This window comes from Vitis riparia, chromosome 17 (assembly GCF_004353265.1).
Source record: "Vitis riparia cultivar Riparia Gloire de Montpellier isolate 1030 chromosome 17, EGFV_Vit.rip_1.0, whole genome shotgun sequence".
Taxonomy (NCBI): Eukaryota; Viridiplantae; Streptophyta; class Magnoliopsida; order Vitales; family Vitaceae; genus Vitis; species Vitis riparia.
The window spans coordinates 11942598-11964566 of record NC_048447.1 but is presented as its reverse complement, the minus strand read 5'-3'; the positions used below and the strand labels follow the sequence as shown (position 1 = coordinate 11964566).

Here is a 21969-nt window from a genome sequence, read left to right as displayed (position 1 = left end):
CTATTTTTCACAATTGTTTTGCAAAGCGGTTATCAAACAAGTAATTTTCTTGAATCTACAAAATCATGTTAGATTTTATTCCATTGGGAAGACTAGTTTCTATATTTGGTTTTTGAATGAAATTAATATTATTATTAAGAAGCCTCAACAAAAAAATTTCTTTATGATCTCAATTTTCTTCTAAATCCGATTTAATATTTATTTACTATAAAAATTGAGAAATGATTTTCAACATTTATTTCATTTGAATCTGAAAAGATTTTCTTGGATCCTCCAAAAGAAACCTATTAACTTAAAGGCATTAAATGATATTCAGAGTCGGTTTAGTGACTATAAAAAAATGTTTTTAATTTAAAAAATATTTTTTTTTAAAAAATAAAATGTTATTTAGAAAATGTTTTTACAAATATGAAAAATTATTTATAATATTGTAGGGAGAAATGTGATTTTTCTAAAAACATTTTTACTAGAAATATTTCGAATAAAAATGCTACTAAACTCATTCTTAATATTAAATTTAATTTTTTTTTAATGAAATTAGATGCATGTATGAATTTATATAAATTAAAGTTGTTTTTATATGTAGAAATAAATAAATTTTAAAAAAGCACACTCTTTTTCTTTTTTTTTTGTTATAGCCCAAGTGAAGATTTGAATTTTAAAAATTTATTTTGAAATAAAATTTCAAAAAGAAAAAAGTTTCAAAATTTAAAACTTTTTGCATATCAAGTAAAATATCACTTTTTTAGAAGATTTTTTGAAATCTTAGTATGAATTTAAATATGGATCCAATTCCAAAACAAGATGCAATTAAATGTATAGACAATTCAATTTTCATAAATAAATTAGGAATTAATGAATTATATTAAATCATTTATGACTATTTGGATGGTTAAAGGTCCAAGTCAAATATCATTATTAAAATACATCAATAAATGCAAAACCCATTTGGGGGAAATAAATAGCAATTTGGCCAAATATAACCCACACTTTTTCCCTTTTTTTTTCTCAATTATTAATTATTCATTCTCTAGAAAAGTTAATATATTGCCAAAAATGGAAAAAGATACACAAAGGATGATTAATTGTGAAGAGCATTAGATGATGACTTAACCAATTTTCCCACGTTCATTGCTTCTACAACAAGCAATAATTATTCAAATCAAGCTTAAAAATGTTTTATAATTGGTCTACCAATTCTTAATTTTTAAGAGTGTTAGATAATAATTATATGGAGTATTTTTATTATTTTTAATATTTGCAAAATCAAAATTTTCAAATATTAGAAATCTTAAAAACATTTCCCACAGCAATAGGCAACAAGATGAGAATAAGATGGATCTCATGCTTAAGAACACTAAATTCCCTTTTTTGACTCAAATATCATTTAACTCACCACTTACCAGACTTTCCCGCCATCAACTACTTTTCTTGAACCAACTCATTGACAGAGAATCAACTGTATCATATTTGAGTTGTTCTCACGTCAAGTCAAGTCGCATGCTTTAATTTTCTATTCAACATACTCATTGACATGATTTTAACTTTAAGGTTGAAATCACAATCCATATTGATTTTAGTTTTATGGTCACACTAGTGTAGGAACAAGAACAGCAATGAAACAGGTTTTTCTAGGTAAGATAGGTTTTAACGAATAGGAATGTTGGGAAGAATTTGAAATAAAGATAAATAAATTTGAGATATGTTTAATTCTTTTTTTAAAAATCCGAACCAGATTAGAATAGGTTTGAGTGTGGCTTTGTCTCGTCTTGACCGGATTATATATAAATTATTTTAGTTGATTTTTTCTTTATTTTTCTACAATTTAGACATAAATAAAATATTAATTAAAATATTTATAATATTTTTTTTTACTTATATATAAATAAATGGGAACCATTCCAATGAACCCATAGCGTAGTCATCCCTAGTAGTTTTAACTCATATAAGTATATATATATTTCTTTTTTAAAAAAAAACATTATTTTTATTACAAAATCATCGTCAAGACCGGTCTTGCATGAACCCTAACGCGTGACCAAAGTACAGACATAGGCTACTTATGTGTATATATAGGCTACATGCATATGCAGAAGAGCCCTACACTAAGCAACTGAAACCCTAAAATAATATAAGAGTAGAGGGTACGCGTCCTAAAGTTTTGGGTGGGGTTGAAGTTAGTCAAAAATTCAATGCTAAGTTGCAAACTTAAACCCTAAAATGGTAGAGCACTATCAAAAATCCTTTCCCTGATGCAGTTACATTGACACTCACATCATCACTTGCTATTCCAACTACTCCAACTATCGAACAGCCCCTCTAATACGTTGACCGTAAGTTTTCTTTTTGTTTCTACCTTGATTAGATGAGAGAGAGCGTAGAAAACGATGAAGTTTCTTTGTAAAAGCATCCTCGTTGCTTCCAAAGAGAGCCCACCTCAAACCCATCTTTGAAACCAGTACTTTTCTCATCAGAAGATATGGATGAAGAAGAAGATTCAGACCCAAGATCACCCCCTAGTGTAATATCCATGGATCACGTCCTTCCAGCTGGGGAGCCCGCAGAACAACCGGCCGGCATGACCCATTCCCCTTCCACCTACGTGGTTCAGTTTCAGACCCGGAATCCTATCTGGAGGCTCAGCCCCTGGCACAATGGCAGCACCCTCTATGACTCATACGAGCTCAAAGCTGTGACCCATCAGCTCAACAAAGCTATCCAGCAGGCCTCGACTGCCGCCTCTTCATCACCTTACGTCTCCCACCTGAAATCTCCCTTCTGCCGCCAACGCCTAGACAGTATCTTCAAACAGGGTACAAAGACCCAGAGGAGAATTTCAGGTGGACAGGCGCCCCATGACAGAAATCCAAGTGCAGGTCGTGCCAGGGGCTTTGTGACGAGGCTATGGAAGAAGCTCAAACAAGGGTTATTCAGGAGTAAGCAAAAGAATGAAAGTGGATCAAAGGGCAGCATTGAGTAATTATATATAAGTTATTCAACTAATGCAGCAAGGCTTGTTGAATGTGTACACCTTTTTTTTGTTCTTTTCACTCTCATGCTTGATCTTGAATGAAGAACTTGTTGATGATTTAATAGTTTCAAGCTTCACTTTTGACTTGATTTTATTTGGTCTGAGCCTTTGGTTGATTTAGGTTTTTGGGTTTGCACATCTTGATCGAAACTTTTAAAGAGAATACCAAGAAACTGAAGATTAATTGAAGTCTTTTTGAAGATTTGAAGAAGCTTTAAGTTAGATTTGATAAGAGTATATTTGACAATTAATTTTCAACTTCTTTTTTGAATAAGATTTGATAATTACTTTTTCAATTATCTCGTTGATAAATTTAAATTAATTATATAATTTAAATTAATTTTTGTTCCTAAAAAGTATCAGGGAAAAAAATATAAGAAAAAAGATTTTTTTTCCCTATTTTGTCCATCATAAAACCAATATCAAAATGAATTAAATCTAATCGAAGTTAGTTAAAAACTTACATCATAAAGCTTTTAATATTTTTATTTTATTTTTATCATCTTTCTCACTTTTTTTTTTTGGTGGTTTTTAATAACCAAAAAAAGAACAATTAGGCTTGAAGAATTTAGATTTTCTTATATATAAATTGATAAAAATTAAATTAAAAAAATTGGAATTTTGATTGGTAATCTCAAAATTGCTCTGATTGCATTGGACATTCAAAGGAGCTTGGGAGAATGGGAAAAACAATTTAAAAATACATTTGTTCCGTCAATAAAACACATATGTACGTCTATTAATATGTGAACCAAAGAGGGAATGAATCAACCTTATCAATTTGGCTCATTTTTTATCCAAAAAACTGGTCGAAGCACACGTTCTTACACCCTTAAAACCAACAGAATCATAATTGGGCTTAGACATCCACCACATCTCGTTCCCCAAATGGGTCGCACTCACATCTCAAACCAAAACCTCAAACCAACCAAGAGGTTGAGCCCATAACATATCCTAATTCGCATATTCTCTTCAGTCATTATATTCATATATTTTGAAATTAAAAAAAAATCAAAATCAAAATTTCTTCATTCTATTAATTTCAGGGACTTCATATACAAACATGCTTCAGCTAGAAGCATTAAGGGTTTTAAAACCAGAAGGAATGACATTTTGAAACAGAGATGTGAGTTGTAACATATATATAAACGCATTTTTTTTTTTCAAGGGACCACCTACTTCAACCAAAATCTGATGGTTCACGACAGCTTCAATGCCATTTCTTGAAGAAGAGTTCGCTTCTGTGAGGCACTAATTATATGGTTGGTTTCAGCATTCTCTAGCACATCCGTGATTATGGCGGCTGCATGACCGAGAGGTTCCTCAGACACTCTCTTCAACATGAATGCCTGTTCATATCATTTTAATAACGAAACATCCAATAGTTAAATATTTCAGATTATCGGATTATCTAGTAGCACTATGCTTGGGTTCTCATATCATTTAGTGACTAAAAATAATATAAACTTGTGAAGGAAAATATAGAGGAAAAAAGTCAGAAAACCAGCGTAATCAACAATTGTGGAAATTATAGGGAGGGAGGGAGAGAGAGAGAGAGAGAGAGAGAGATGACCTGGCCATGGTGGGATATTGTCAACGTGCATAGTTGCTCCTGAAACCAAGGTTCTCCATCTATTTGAATAGGGAATGGAGCAAAGAGATGTATCTTAATTGACTGCCCTTGGGCAAGTCTTCGAGCTCGAGAAAGGCCCACCTATCCCCAAACAAAGCAGCAGTTCAGTCATTTCCCCACATATTCATAACCTTAAAACCATATATAAAATCCCAGAACTCAATTTAGAACCAGAAGGATCCTAGTCTAAGTTGAGCTAAACCCATGTATCCATTCAAAGAACATTCAATCAAGTACAAGTGCATGAATTGTTTTGAGAAACCAGCCAAAGATGCCAATGATTGCATTCCTTCCTATTTTATTTTATTTGGGTATCTATTGCACCTGTAAGTGCGTTTAGTTTCATTGGTTCTTGGCTTTTGGGTGCCGGCGCGGGCGCAGGTTCAAGAGTGCTTCCCTAGTAGTTTTCAAAAGACTTATCAAATTCTCAAATGCAAAAATGACATCAACGTAAGCAAGTAATGATTATATAATTCTGCATTCTTGAGAAATAAAAAGGAATCCTTGGAACTATGACACAATACTCAAATATGCATAAGAGATCCACACACATGTACTGAAATACCATTTCACCTGAAGTTTTCCAAGATGCCATGTTCCTGATATGCTTACAACCTCCAGCATCTTATCATGCATAGATTGTGGATCAAAATTATCATAATTTTCATCCTCATTTTGCCACAAGTCTACGCCACCCATGTAACTTCCAATATTAGCAACAAGAACACCTTCTGCATCCTGCAAAGATTTCAAATAAAATCATACATCTAGAGTGCTACATAAAATCCATGACTTAGATTCAGAGCTCAGAATTACTCAGCACCAGAAATAAAACCACACAAATAAAAAAAATGCACGAGAATGAAGCCAGCAGCAACAATAAGTTCGCCATACTTTGATTAAGAAATTAGAAAAATGTGTGCAAAGAGTAAATCAGGCTGGGAAGGAAGCATATGGTTTTCTTTTGGAATAATTCCGCACAATCAACAAAAATTAGCAATGTTCATGATAATTGTGCAAAAACTCATGTCTTGCTCATAGAGAAGCAACACATTAGATTACAAATGCTTAAAAGATTTACTTATTTACTCAGAATATTTCCAAGAAATACTGCAGGAATCTTGCAGTTCAAAACAGAAAAGGGGATCTCCCATATCCAGAATTTCAGGACTTGTCCACCCTACTACAATTAAACAATATCCAAGGATCAATAACTCAACCAGCATGGTGTGATTTCTATAACAGTTGAGACCACTTCATACTTCCAATTTGTAATTCATACTCACCTCAGGGACCTCTACCTCAACGCCATCCACCTCCACTCGAACTTGCCAAGGAAAATCTGCAAATGTCCTGTCCATTATATTCTTGGCACCTTCTCTTGCGTAAAGAACTTTATTCATAAACTGCAGTCATGATGTTAGTAAATATTTGCTGATTGGAATTGAATAGCCAGTGTAAAGATAAAATAGAACAATAATTGCAGCAACAAAATCAGGATCAACAAGTACCAGTTAGTTAAAAAATCCCATGTCACCAAAAAAATTATTATTTCTTGAGAAGAGTTTTTTCCAAGATACAAAGGAAAATAAGGGGAAAAAAAATACTTGCACTCAATGCTAGACAAACTATGATCTTGAAGTTTGTTTTCCCTTAAAGCTTTGTATGGTCTAACAATTCCATAGCCTATCTGTTTCATTGAGCTATATCCATGGCCACACCTGATTTACTCATGACATTGTCAAAACAAAAGAACTGAACCAAATTAAAATGCCTAAAAGGTAAAGGCTCAGCTAGAATTGTCAGTTAACATTCTCTGCAACAATGAGCCATCAAGCAAAAAGATTTGTTCGTTGTGTTATAAATCATTCACAATGGGCCACAAAAATTGCTAATGTGAATAAGATGCCCGAGTCGAGAAACAAAATTTATCACAGAAGACATAATCTTAAACTAAAGCACTCTTTATCTCAACAAATTAAATCACTTCTCAGTTTTTGTGTACATCTATATATGGCTCCATATTGATCTAAATGCAAGGTTATATTTATCATCAAAAGAAATAAAATAATGCAGATGTTCTCAGATTTTTTATGATGACAACTAGAATAGTGGTACTACAAGTTTTGCATTTCTAAAGAGAATAGAGACATTTAAACACATCATATCACCTGGACTGCTTCGTCCAATGTTTAGTTTTCTACAAACAGAGTTCCAATTCTTTCTGATTAAAGTTTACCTGGTTATAGAATTTCTCTGGGTTCTCCTCCCGTAGATTATGGATGTCCAAAGCAACCTTCGCATCACAACCAATTCCTGAAACAATACAGGTCAGAGTTGGTTTCCATACTGCATAAGAATATCTATGATCAAATACTATGTGGACTGTAAGTTAGCAACAACAGACATGGGAGCACTAGCATTTCCGTACTTTTAAGCCGAAACTAAATGTTTTTGCATCTCACTTCGGTTATCTAATATGCCAACCAAAATGCTCACAGTTGCATTTGATTGGGCAATCTGACAGGACCTAAGTGGAAACCTCCTAAAAAAGATCAATAGTATAAGTGTAGAGACTTTGGTTGAAAAAGCACACAAACAGCTATTATATAAGATATCTTAAACACAATTATCTACATTTGATGATTCAGATTATTTAGAACCATTGCTGTTAACCTGACCTAGGTGATACTGTTAACTGGCTCGCAAATAATTAAAAAATAACACTTGATAGGATCTACAGTATGAGTATTGTATGATTGAGAATCAAGTTGAACCAGATAGAAGGTTGATGCAATAGACATTTGGTTGTGTTAGTCAACTCTGACATCCAAAAGACAGAGTGCCTAGAAAAGACTGTCCAATACAAGAGCCACCTTCAATAATCAACTGAGCAAAACTAAAGCTCTTGAATTATTATTAAGCTAAGCTATTAGGTTGATGCTCTGAATATTCAGTTTAGTTTATTGTGTGCAAAACCAAGCAAAACTGAACCATGTTGCAACCTTAATTCATACAGCAGGTGTATCTCATCCAAAAACTAAACTTATGGCCGATCGAGATAGGCAACTCATATTTACTACAGATAATTATCTTGGGTGATTGGAAAAATATGTTGTGACATACCAAGATAATTGTTCATAAATTTTGGTGCTTGGAGTTGCTTTCCCTGTTGTAAAATTGTTATTTTCCATCGGTCAAGCATAGTCACTGCAGCATGCTCTATGTGATGCAACACAGTGCAAAGGCCTCCTTGCCTCTCCACTGAGCCCAAACCACCTCCCCAATTCAGAACTCGGGCCATATCATTTCCTGTTCCTGCAGGAAGGATTGCAACTGGAGGAGGAGAAACAAAATTCTGTTTGTCTATGGCATTTAGAACCCAACCAACAGTACCATCTCCCCCACATACAAGAACTCTGAAGTGGGGCACCTTTTTGAACAAGTAAAGGCCCACCTCTGGCCCCTGTGCTGAGCTCAACTCAAAAACCTGCAAGAAGCACTGACAAGATCAATATTTGTACAAGTGAAAAGGTAGGTCAATCTTTATGAACTCAGTAAGAGGACAGATCAAAACTTCAAGAAAATAAAATAAGAAGGTAGCTGCACACACAAGTTGATAACAGCTTAACCATAAGGATAAATGCTGCATTCAAGCAGCAAACTGGTAATTCAAGACGTATTTATGTGTTGCCTCACTTTCTTTATATAGAAGCCATTCCCCCACTGAATTTGAGTTTCATATGGCTACATTATCAAACAAGTAGACTTGAGTCCACATAATTGGCAGAAAAAACTTGTATAATATGATTTTTTTTTTTAGTCTTCACATTAATTTGAAATATTAATTTTCAAATAAAATGGGTTGAAGTTATTCCAAAGACTTTTGTAAAATCTGAAGCACATGAGTCACCCACAACAGCAACAGCTGTTTACAGCAAAACTCTCCTCAAGTTTATTTCTCAAGAAATAATTTAAAATATTAGCACTGGTAGGCTGATGCCTCACAGACATAAACCAGCAAAAGACATGGATTTCAAAACATAAATAACATTTAACATCCTCAACCAAAAAAAAGGGGAAATGAACAAGTGGAACTGCAGAAGTAGCAAGATTAATATAAAGCAATGCTTGAGAAAAGTTAGCAGCAAAAAAATAAAAAATAAAAAATTCACTACAATGAACTCTAACCTGAACAGGATTCAAAAGGATATTCAAACGTTGCCTGAGTGAACTACCACGCTGAGATCCACTCTTCTTGTTAATGAAGACTAATAAAGGTCTTGCATCCGAAGGCAAATCACTCAATTCATACCTCTGTTTCATCTGTAACACCTGAGACTCATCCTTCTGATTGATCGAGGCACTTCTTTTGAAACTAGACCCTGAATCCAATTTTTTACCTACATCACTATCTTGACGTGGACTCTCAATATTTGTGCTGCCATTACAGCCTTCATCCATTGCATGAGAACCATTAACTGTTTGATGGGTTTCTGCTGTGCTTTCAGTGGATATGTCGCCATTATCACAGCTATTAGTTGTGTCAACAGAGGGTTCATTTCCTTGCTTGTACTTCTTTCCCTGATTCCTAATACTCGCACGCACTGAAGATGCAATCTCATTGGCTCCATGTGTGATTGAGCTCAAAAATCCCCCTGAGGAAGTTCGGTTCACTTCCTTAACAAAAAGTGGTGATAGAATCAACCTTCTAAATGAACCCAAATCACATATATCACCTGTTTCAATAGACATGCTACCATGGCAGTCAACATGTACAAGCCGTTGACACCACATGCAACACCATATAGGGGATCCCCCAAGAAAAGACCCACTACATGGCTCTTCACAATAGCTACAGAAAGAAGTTTCGTCAAGTTGATCTGTGATCTCTGTCCATTGAACAGCCCATTGGTGAATCACATGCTCATATCCCTTCATAGATACACACTTACAATCCTTCTGTGCCTGTGAAGAGCAGCTTAGGTGAGCTGCTGCACCACAAATGCTACAGCGATGAATAAAACTGTCTGAAGCCACCATAGGCCCAAGAGTTTGAGAAGGGGACATGGATTTTAAGCATACACAGCAGTTTAAACTTTTCCCCCGAGAAACAGATTCTAAGATCCAAGTGTGAGGAGCAACAGGAACCTTGTCCCTCGTCTTTGGGTTTTTCTTTGACCTGGCTATGGCTTTCATCCAACTCAGATTAATGTTCCTTCTCCATTGGAAAGCAGTATAGGCAATAGTAAGGATTCCAACCAAGGCAGCAATCAAGCTAGAGAAGATGAAGAGACGAGATTCTGCCATTTCGGATGGACTCATATTGTTCCATGCAAGCAGCACATCAGCCTCTCTGTAGTAATCCATATTCAAACTGTATCTTTTCACATTCTACATGCACCAAAACAAAGACAGTCCATTCACAGAAAGCTTCCAACTCAACAGATATGGGAGCCCATATAAGGGTCCTTCAATACAATCCCATAATCAAGCATAAGCAATAAAGAGCAAGTGCCCACTAAAATTACACTTAAAAGCATTTGCAAACATAAAAGATTATTGGATGGATAATATTTTGCAGCTTGCTGATCAACGTAACAAGTCCCTCATGTGTCTTTGGAAGAGAATTTCTGAAAACTCTTTGGTGCCTAGTTCAATGATTTCCAAAAGGACCAGTTATTAGTCTCCTTTCTGGTGGGCACAAACACCTCAGTCTTGATTGAATTCAAAGCCATACATATCATAGAATGACCTGTAAAACACAAAAGCTATGTCCATATAATTGACAACCCACATTACATAATCTAATGTTACCACTTGACAAAGTAGACACCAACACATTAAAAGAAAAAAGGAAAATGCGAAAAGTGCTTGAAGTGCAAATCCTCAAGTTCAATCATACAAGTAAAACGGTAAAGTTATGTTTCTCGATTGCAGTCAGGTCATGTCCTGCCTGAACTGCCTCAAGGCATGTCATTGGACACTATAAGTGTAACATGAAAAGGGAAATAAAACAATAATTTATAAAAAAACAATAGCAAGGCCATAGCAATACAGAAAGTCTGGTTCTAGACATCCATAAATTTAGGTGAACTGATTCAAGCTAGAAAGTGATTGAACATGATCTCAAAATTTGAAACCATTGATCATTCCAAGACCAGAGTGATCAGAGGTTTAACCCTCATTCAAACTAAAATGCCCCGCTTAAGAGCAACTCTCCTAGTTAACATTAAAGGAACCAAGGAAATGATATTATCATTTCATGATCACATTACATCATCATTGCTTAGATGTTCATGACTAAAGAATTTAAGGCCACAGACCAAAACGGTGTCATGCTATTGATTGCAGCATGGCACTTGTCAATCCAAGCATCCAAAGCAATTTCACTTAGAATATAATCAGTACAACAAAAATCAATTTCAAGGTATTCCACTTGTGATTAGTTTATGACTTGGGTATCACAAGTTTATTATGCTTGTTCCCAGAGCCTTGCTGCTATCATTCCCGATGAAGTGAATTCTGCAAAACCAGTACTTGGCTCCAGATCACTGCAGAGGATCTTCTCCTACCCCATTAACTGACATGGGTTAGCTGGTTAATTATTTTAAAATGCTGAAAGGTGCTCTTGTAATAACATTATATCATTTTAAAAAAACAGTGAAATACAACTAAGTACAATAGGCTTATATCCACTCCAGCTTTTCCAGATCTGCTAAATATCATGAGGTCATAAGAATTGGGGACAATAAAGCAAAATATGGAGTGGAAAGAGATTTTCATTATCCAATGCTCACCGGTTTGAGTACCCTTAGGGCCATTCGAAGATTTACTCGGTCGTTAACTTCAGGGCCCCGTGAGATTAGTCGAGGTGCGTGTAAGCTAGCCCCGATGCCCACGGATATCAAAAAAAAAAAAAAAAAAAGAGATTTTCATTACCAAATATTTTAAAGGGGAAAATTCTTAAAAAAGACAAAAACAAAAATGGAAAAACCAAAGAGTAGCTGCAATGTTTTTGCCGTCTTCTCATTCCAAAAAACTTTTAAAAAATGGAAAAAAACAAAGTTATTAAACTAATTCAATTACTTGTGTCATACTGAATCATGCCTAGTTGAGTATGCAATTGGTTTCCTATGGTTCTAGGTACCATTAAACTGCAGAATCAAAAATTTGATTTCTTTCCTCTTCCCACGTTTTCTCAGCAATCCCTCGGAACCTAGAAGAACGCTATTTTACAATTAAACATTAACCATAATTAATTCTCATTATAGACTAAATAACATTAAAAGTTCAGCACAAAAGACACGCAACAGCTCAAAAAAACCCTAAAATTTAAGCAATAAATGATAGTAACGTTCATTCAATCACATCAAATAGCATTTACGTAATAATACAGCTAAACCAAAAATAAGAAAATCGACAAACAGGTGAAATAGCTCGATTCCGAAAAACAATAACCCTCCGTTTCTTTCCCAATAGCAAGAAAACAAACAAAAAGAAAAGAAACTAAAATTTCGAATCTCAGATTTTTCATCATTGGAAACCCGAAAAACCAACACCTTCTTTGCTTATTCCTTCCTACGACACAGGATCCAGAATTTCCATTCCTTTTCTTCTCCATTCTTTCTTTTTTCTAGGGAACCAAACAGAGGGCAAATACAAAAGAACATGAAAACTGCATCAACAAATTCATGGTACAGAATTTCAATGGAAGTGACATTGGTTTCTGAAACACTCACAGTGTGATTCTGCAAAAAACGAATCCGATCGACGAGAGCAAAACCTAGATGGATCCACACAGAGAAAGTGATTTCCAGAGAGAGACTGTGTCCAAAATCCACAACCGAAAGCATAAACCGAAACCTCAGAGCTTGAAATTATAAAGCATTTAGCCTTAATGCGAGAAATGAACAATATTATATGTATCTCCCCCGTATTTCTTATAACTATAGAATCATCCCCAGGTCATTTCGTAATTATAATATTCCTTAATCATTGATTTATTTTCTAAATAAATTTTAAATTTCAAAAATAAAATAATGATTTATAATTTAAAAAGCAAAAAGAAAAAAGGAAGGAAAAAAGAATAGAAGAAGTCTCTAGAGATGTAAAAACTTGAACAACTGAAAAGGCCCCCAAATTATTCTAATATTGAAATACGTTACCCATGTGGATGGGTTCCCACTTCCATGTGAGTGGGAGTGCAACGTGGCAGAAGGAGAAGGTGGGAGGAGAATATATTCAACGAGGGCGGACCTACCTTAAAAAATCTTGATTCGGGACCCACGGAAGCGTCACCGTGGCTTAAAGCCTTAAACAAGGAAGTTGACAGGAAGCCACGTGGGCAACACGTCTGGGACTCGGTGCCCTGGTGTGCTGTACGCGCTTTGCGTACTTCAGAGGACAACCTTTTCATTTGATGACGTGTTATTCACCGTGGCTTAAAGCCTTAAACAATGAAATTGACAGGAATGCCACGTGGGCAACACGTCTGGGACTCGGTGCCCTGGTGTGCTGTACGCGCTTTGCGTACTTCAGAGGACAACCTTTTCATTTGATGACGTGTTATTCTTGCTTTAATTTAGGCAAATATTATAATATTTCGCTCCGTCAACCAATTTCTTCATTTTTAAGGATTTTAGGTAAATCAATAAAAGAAAATCACTTTACGTCCTAATTATAAGAAGTATTTCCAATATTTCTAATATTTAGGTTATATTTAATAATAATTTGAGAAATATTTTAAATATTTTTAATACTTGAAAATAAATATTTTCAAGTGTTAGAAATACAAAAAACATTTCTTAGAATAATTATCAAATACATTCTTAAAAAATTTTATTCTTCGAATATTAAAAATGGTAGAAACACTTCTTGTAATCACTATTAAACACACTCTAAAAATACGTTGATAGTGTTTTTAGTTTTTTTTAATATTTGAAAATAGTTATTTTTTAAGCATTAAAAATATTAAAAATACTTCCTCAAATTACTGTCAAATACACTCTAAAAATACGTTTGACAATAATTTTAGAAAACATTTCTAATATTTCTAACACTTAAGTGTTAAAAATTTTTAAGTCTTAAAAATGTTATAAGCGTTTTTTAAAATCATTACCAAGCAGACTCTAAGAGTATAAATATGTTTGATAGTGATTTTATGAAGTATTTTTAAACTTTCTAACATTTGAAAATTTTTATATTTGAAGTGTTAAAAATATTGGAAATGTTTCCTAAAATCACTGTTAAACGAACTCTAAGAGGGTAATAGTCACTTTTAAAAAATTTAAACTTGAATGATGGTTATAATATAATCAATAATATGATAGAAATTAATATAAAAACAATTACCGGTAAATAAGGAGAGTAGTGAAAAGAAATTATAAATAATGAGTGGATGATCTTAGTATACTAACAACTTTTGGCTTTTCTTAAGTTTTGATTTCCTTTTGGCTTAATATGCCTTTTTTTGAAAATCTTCTTACCTATCAAGCCTTATTTTATTATCATAAAAATCAAGATAAACTAAATCCTGGTTTCACAACATATGAAATTAGAGAATTTTTCTCATGATGAAATTGAAGTAATTAAATACTAATATAAATAAATAAGACTAAGGTATAAAATATAAATCAATAAAATTTGAAAATATAAATGTGATACAACCTAATTAATGATTTTTCTATTGAAAAAAAAAATCAGTATTGTGGTTGGATGACCTGAAAAAAATAGTTGATGAATTAATTGTAAAAGATAATAAGGTGGAATTTATTTTTTATATGAATTCTTGATGGTTTCAAATAAGAATAAATATAAAAAAATATTACTGAACTGAAAATTTTAATTCAATATTTAAAAATAAGATTTAACTTACAACTTAAAAGAAGAAAAAAAAAAAACAAAGACAAGGTTCAAAGAGTTTTATTTTTATTTTTATTTAAATTATATCGATGGATATGAATAATAATTTGTAAGAAGTCTAATAATTTATTGCACAAGTTATTTCTTTTTTCAAAATTTATTTTAAAAAACATATTTGGAGTAGGGGTAACAATGTGACGGGTTTTTTTGGTTGCCTACTCCACCTTGCTTCTAATGAGAACCGTTTGAAATTTAAATAAATGGGTTAATAATAAATTTGAGATTTTTTTTTAAACTCAAGAGAGGTTCGAGGCGGGTTCAAGTGTTACCTTGTTCCGTCCCGTTCTGTCCCGATTATATATAAAATTAATTTAATTTAGTTTTTATTTTTTAATATATAATAATAAATAATAATATTTTTCAATAAAATAAGTTAGGAAAAATTATAATATTTTAATTATTTATGAAGTACATTTATTTTAATGTAATTAAAATTTTTTTAAAAAAATTGAAAATCAGTCTAGTTGTCATCCCTAATTTAAAGACCTAACAAATAAATGATAATTGCATGGAACATCTCATCATTTTAAATGAAAAACGTAGATAAGTAATTCTTCAAAAATTTTATTTGTAATATGAAAACCCTAATGTATGACTTTTAAATTTTATTAGTAATTATTTAATCAATTTGAAATCATTTTTTCCATGATGAAAGTAAGATTTTTTTTCTTAAATCTTTGGTTTGAACTTAATTTTAAGAAGGAAAAATGATTTACATAGCGGAATTTTAAAAAATAAAAATGATTTCAGTATGAGACTTGCATCAATGACATTACTTCTTCAACATTTCCATATGAGGAGGAGGCTAGCCTTACTTCCTCCAATAATAATTTCATGGGACAAAAGTCTGAAATCTGAATGAAAAATATTCTGAAATTCACAATAATAATTTGTATCAAATGTCTAAATTTGTCAAAAATATAATCTTCAATGGATTTACTCCTTACTTATTTAATTTGTTATAATATATATGTAAAAACACAAAATTTAACCTTTTATAATATAAGCAAATTAAGTTAATTATGGCCTAGTAAAAAAAATCAAATATATATAATTAATTTAAGTTGTGACGAATTAAATATTGTCACGTGACTAAAGTTATGTTTGATTCTTGAACAATTTAAGGGAAAATACCAAGAAAAGTAAAAGGAAAGAAAAAAATAAAGGAAAATAAAATTTTGATTTAAAGTTAATAAATTATTTTTATATCGGACTTTAAGTTTATTTAATTTATTTTAATTTATTAATATAAAAATTAAAAATTTTGAAAATGTATAAGTTTCTAAATATTTTTAATTATATTATTATTTTTTTTGCTATTTTTTTTTTTTTATAGAAGAATCAAATGTGAACAAATTATTTTTCTTAATATTTTTTTTTTTAGTATTTTACAAGATCCAAACATAGTTATAGAGTAAACCGAGACCTATATAGTTAAAAGGAACCACGTTTATATGGTTAAAAAGAATCCATTGAGATATAACATGGGGAATGTTTTATTCTATTTGATATCGGATATCACAAAAATGGTTGTAAACCGATAAGTGGGCAACTAGGTAGTAATGGAAGTAGGAAAAAACCAATATTGGGATTGTTGGCACACGAGACCTATATATAGTAATAGTTTTTTCATTGACATTATTCTACTTGTTTGTGTTATCATATTTTTGTGAAATAAAATATGCAATTACTTAACCATGAAAAATTATAATTTTAGACATCCTCTTGATTTAATTTTGAATTTTGAAGAGTAGATATAGACAATGTTAGTCATGTTTTTAGCCTGCTGTTCCCATTTTGGAAGATTTTTTTATTCTTTTTTTGGTATGATGATTAATACTATTTCGCCTTGTGAAATCATTTCAATATGACGTTGCATATTAAAACATCTCTTTTCATTCAAATTGAAAAAAAAATTAATTAATTTCTATCAACTACAAAATAAAAATGATTTTAAAATTTAAAACTTAAATAATAAAATGAATAATTAACTGTGAATATAAAATTTAAGACTATGTTTGGTTTCGAGGAAATAATAAGAAAAAAAATTATGAAAATAACGATTTTCTTATATTTAGTTTTATTATGTAAAATAAAAAATCAAACATAATTAAAATTAGTAAGAAATTTATATGTTTTTATATGAAAAAGTTAAATAAGTAAAATGACTTTGAAATAGGATATAAAAACAATTTATTAATTTATTATTTTTTTTTTTTTCACTTTAGTTTTTATTTTATTTTATTTCTTTTATATTTTCTCTCCAACTATCTACAAATTTGGATTATCGAAAAGAATAAGATATGTATTTAGATATTTCCGTCAACTATATAATATTATGTTTTTGTGAAGGATTCCAGTATTAAAATATATTTATATAAGCTTTCAAAGTGGAGAAATTAGTGAAATTTGATTATTTATATCCTGATTTTATTAAAATGAAAGAAATAGAAAATTTCTTTGTAGCTTTTTACTTTTATTTGAAGGATTTTCCTTTTTTGGTTAAATATTCATGGATTATTGAAAGGAATCTTTTTTTTTTTCTATACGGTATATTATAATCCCATTTTCATTCTATTTCCATTCCTACTATCTCCATTTTCATCATATTTCCATTCATATTCCTTCATATTCCTTCATATTCCTATATATCAAATGTAGAATATCATCTCATTCCAAACAATCAAAATGAAATAATCATAACACAACATGAAAAAAAAATAGCAAAATAATTCATTAAGAATCATGAAAATCATAAAAGGGATGCACCTGTTTCAATTTACCTCTTATGATTCTCCAAAAGTCAAATTTGTTTTTCCACACATTATCCTTAATTTACCTCAGTTTCTTATAGCTTCAACCATCGATCATAATGAACATTTTATATTCACCAAGTGCCTGCTAATCAGACACATGTTTTCCTGGAAATATCTTTACCATGCCAATGGAACGCAGTGTGGCGTCTTAAAAATATAAAAAAATGCCATGAAGCAGATTCAAAATTCTGATAACAATCATAAGAAATGGTTATAGAAACTAAACTTCATAAAGCCAAAATTCAAACAAGCGCAGAAACCCTCAAAAGCAAGCGTTCACAGATGTCCTAGACATACCAAGCATAAAACTCTGATTTAACAGTTCACTATCAAATTTCATTCCAAATCCTCAAGTATTAATTAATTGCATGCATTCGACTTCTCAATGGGCAACTGCAATCCGTCCGGCAACTTGATCTAGATCCCTCTGGCCACTGGATGTGATTCTCCTTCCCCTGGTGCGCAAAGAAAAATTTAAGAATATACCAATTTTTTTTTTTAGATGGGTCAAGTATTTAAGCAGATGATATATATACCCAGTACATCAGACTCAAGCCAACCAGAATCCCGGTTACAGGTCAATATAAAACCATTCAGTGCAAAAGGAACTCACCCCTTTGAATCAAGTTCAATGATGTTCATCGTCTGCAATTGCTGGAGTATGTGGCGAGCAATAGAACCACTGCTCTTACAGAAATGGGGTGGGCGGCTGCCATTCCTCTTGCTTCCACCATAGATCCTCCGGAAGGCACCAACACCAATGCCACCCCTCAAGTAAATTTTCCTTGCCATGGAAGCTAAATTGCAAAATTAATAAGTAGGATTTACAAAAATCCCAAATTTTCGGTGTATGAGTAAAAGAGGAAGAATATACATACCAGCTCTAATATAGTACCAATCAGGATCATATGGGGCAAGCTCCTTGAATGTAGCAGTCTTCACAATATCAGTCCAGTGAGGAAGTTCAATCTATTGAAAACAAAGGGGGGCATGTAAGAGAACATAAAAACAGAGTCCACACCATGTAAAGGCAAGTAAAAAATGACATCAAGCCATTAGAAACAGAATATACCAATCACAAAATGTTAAAAATCTCTCAACAAACCAAAGGAATGAAAATCAACCAATAACCAAATCAGATCCTGCATCCCATGGATACGCCACAATCAATCAAATATCAGGTAACATGGATTCTAGACATATTAAATGTCTACAAGCATCCACACAATGTACTTTTGCATCTTTTAAAGATCAAGAATTCTATAAGTTAAAATAGTTGTGACATTAGTGCCTTGCGCTGCCATATTTCAAATATGGCACTCTTCTTTCTCAACTGTTCACGAACTACAACTTGAAACAGGTTTGGTTGGTTTGCTGTTGGTTCTCAAAACCAAGGACCAAGCCAAATATGCAAAGTAACGGAACCAACCTAGTCATACTTATGGCTAGAACCAGGTCATGATGATGGTCTGGCAGAAAAAGACAAAAGTCAAATTGTATCAAGTGATATGTGGATTACTCAGCAGTGTTTCACCACTACTTTAGCAAGCAAAAATAGTTTAATGGTAGAGCATAGCTATGCCAAGGCTGATGTTGATTTGGTTCAAGTCCCTCCTTCCACTCTTGGTTTTGTTAAGGAGTGGAGCAGGCTGCAAGTAGAGTGCATATGCACTTGCAAAAACAAGGGACTAGCAGCCTCTTGTGTTGTATGGGGCATTAGGCATCTACCTTATCAATAACAAAAAAGGGGCAATGAAAGACAGAAAAATTGGATCCATTTGGGTTTGTTCTGGGATTTTATACAAACAAACTTTCAATTGTGACAAAAGACAATCAGTAATTACAGTTTTAAATTTTAGTTCTACCATATGATTTCTTAAAAAAGGAGTAGAAGTGGTTGCAGAAATATCAGTAGCTGTCTTTTTTTCTTTTCTTTTTTTTGGATAGGCAAACAGGGAAGAAATGGGCACACTGAAGTAAGTGACATATACAATAACAATAGCCAAGCAAGCAAAAAGAAGAGAGAGACAAAATTAAAGTAATATCGGTAGTAGCATTGCATAAAAGCAATTATGCCACATAATGCTGTTTCACCAAACTCAGAAGCTTGCTAATCTGATTGATATAAGATGTATAAAAGTAAAATATTTGTAATTCAACACTACAAGCTCTTTGGAAAATCCAGCCCGCACCCTAAGCCACCCAAAAGATGAAAGAGTCTACAATGGCAATGCTGCCAAGAAAATTATCCTAAACATTTCGACTCACGAGCTTATTAAAAAAAGCAACTTATATTGTATTGCTGCTAGCATACGAAACATTTAGTTCAAAACCATCAGACTTCAGATGGTATATGAGAGATTGTAAAAGGTCAAACTCACCCAAAAATAATTTAATAACCCATAAGAAGAACTCAAGAAGACGGTAGAAAATGCAGTGCTGAATTAGTTGGACTTGTTTTTACTGCTTACTTTATGAGATCTTGGCCTTAATGATAGTAAAAGCGTTCAAAACAATATTAACACAGAAATCCCAAGAAGCCACTCCAAATAAACAAAATCACAAAGTATTGCTCAAGTTGTTTCAGCTTAGCCATCCATTCCAAGTGGAATACAGACAAGCAACATTATATTTACAAGGCTCAAATACAGTCAAAGCGTCCGTAGTGAAAGAAAAAAATTAATACAATAACCCTTAATTAAATGCAACAGATATGATTTCCCTACACGAAACAATTTTGACGAACAAACAAACACTCCAACAAAGCATATCGATTAGATGTATCAGCTAATTGATCACAAGCATGCACTCTCTATGAATTAAAAGGAAAATCTGAAACCCATAAACCAGTCACCACAACATAACACATAGAATCAATACGTATTTTATCCAGCCATTGCACTTCCTTTGTATCTTATGAGAAACGCTTCAATTCTCAAGAACTTCCATTCCTTTCCCTCATTTTACCAAGATCCAAACAGGCCCTCAGGCCCGCTTGGTAGTGAAATCTGTCGTCATTACCGAAAGTGCAAACGATCAAGACAGCCAAAACAAAAGCAGAACATGCAAAATCTATCATAAAAATGAACAAAACCAAACCAAAATCACCAAATCAAAGACTAACACTCCATATACACAAGTGCAGAGAGAGAAATTTAAGAAGTATACTCTTGCCGGAGCGTTTGAGATGAGCGGCATAAGCGTTGACAAACTCGTGAGGAGAAACATCCTTCACAGTTCTCGCCGTCGCCATTGTTGTTGCTGAAGCTGCTGCTGCGACGGCTGTGCAGAGCTAGGGTTTTGATCCGCAAAAATGAGAGACTGGGGATTAGGGTTTCGTAGGGTTATTTATAAAAGCCTGGGCCATTGTTGGCCCAACACAAATTCACAGCTTTGATCTGGGCCGTAAGGCTAAAAGTAGCCCAACACTTTGGCCTAATAAATAAATAAATAAATATTTAAAGAGATATTTGGTTAAAAGAATTGAAATAATCGAAATAATGACCTACTTTCCTTTCTTTCTTTAAAAGATTGACTCATTTTTGTCCTCTATTCTAATTTGTATTAGAGTTCTTTTATCAAAGGATAAATGTCAATCAAAGAGTTCCTTCATCCTTTTTATTTATTTATTTATTTTTATTTTTTATTTTTAAATCGTCACATTCTTCTTTTTAGTTCATAATAGTAGTTGTTGTTATTTCTTTTTTATTAATTTATTTATTTATAAAGTTTTAAAATGGTGTTTTTTTTTCCGGCTTGTGATCCTTTCAAGTATTTTTCTATATTCTATTTCTATACGTTATTGATGTCAATATTGAAATATAAAACATAAGGAAAAAAAACAAATGCAAGATTATATCTAAAAGGAAAAAATTGAGACTAATGTAATTTAAAGAACAATTATAAAATTCTAAATCAATAAGAATAGAAGAATTATATTTTAGAAATAATGAAATACCTTTTAAATACGAAACCGATATTTTATTTTATATTTTTAGTTTTTTATTTTATGGAAAAAATTATTTTTTTTTTATTTTTATTTTTATATATTTAGTTTTTAAATTATTTTTTTAGTTTTAATTACATTTTTAATATTTTTTTATTCATATGCGATAATTAAGAAAAATTATTCAATTTTAATAGAAATAGATAAGAAGATGAGATATTTTTAGAATGATATGATAATATCTAAGTACGTATAGAATTATTATTAAGCAGGTTTTTCTAAGTGATCTACACTAAAAAAAAAATAAATGGAAAAAAAAAATAGTCATTACTTATTTTATTTTTTTTAAAGGAAAAATAAAATAAGAAATAAAATTTAAATACTATGTTTGGTTCACGGAATATGATACAATAGGTATATTTTAGGATATTATATCCCATTAGAAATTATATCATAGTATGTATGTTCAATGATATCATATTCTATTTGATAAGAAAATACATATCCTATGATATGATTTCTAATCATATATGATATCTTGGATATACATATTTTATGGACATGATATTTTAAAATAGCATATATAATGTTATATATTATGTTATATTATATTTATATT

The 21969-nt window shown here is 32.0% G+C and overlaps 2 protein-coding genes across 4 annotated transcripts; both read right to left on the bottom strand.

Annotated features, from left to right (window-relative positions):
- Positions 1 to 4033: 4033 nt before the first annotated feature.
- On the bottom strand, positions 4034 to 12594 carry LOC117904476 (diacylglycerol kinase 1). Of its 3 annotated transcripts, XM_034817088.1 has the most exons (9): positions 12407 to 12594; positions 11465 to 11549; positions 8856 to 10419; positions 7791 to 8154; positions 6904 to 6980; positions 5951 to 6070; positions 5238 to 5402; positions 4605 to 4745; positions 4034 to 4380 (listed from the first exon to the last, which is right to left on the bottom strand). In XM_034817088.1, the coding sequence occupies exons 3-9, from the start codon at positions 10032 to 10034 to the stop codon at positions 4231 to 4233; spliced, it is 2196 nt and encodes a 731-aa protein (XP_034672979.1). In that variant the 5' UTR covers positions 10035 to 10419; positions 11465 to 11549; positions 12407 to 12594; the 3' UTR covers positions 4034 to 4230. The 3 variants fall into 3 exon arrangements, with proteins under 3 accessions (XP_034672979.1, XP_034672978.1, XP_034672980.1); XM_034817087.1 differs by lacking the exon at positions 11465 to 11549; XM_034817089.1 differs by lacking the exon at positions 11465 to 11549 and having other exon boundaries at positions 8856 to 10315.
- Positions 12595 to 17574: 4980 nt separating this feature from the next.
- LOC117934379 (40S ribosomal protein S19-3) lies at positions 17575 to 20734 on the bottom strand. Its single transcript, XM_034856030.1, has 4 exons — positions 20576 to 20734; positions 18283 to 18375; positions 18018 to 18201; positions 17575 to 17859 (listed from the first exon to the last, which is right to left on the bottom strand). The coding sequence occupies exons 1-4, from the start codon at positions 20655 to 20657 to the stop codon at positions 17787 to 17789; spliced, it is 432 nt and encodes a 143-aa protein (XP_034711921.1). The 5' UTR covers positions 20658 to 20734; the 3' UTR covers positions 17575 to 17786.
- Between the last annotated feature and the right edge of the window lie 1235 nt (positions 20735 to 21969).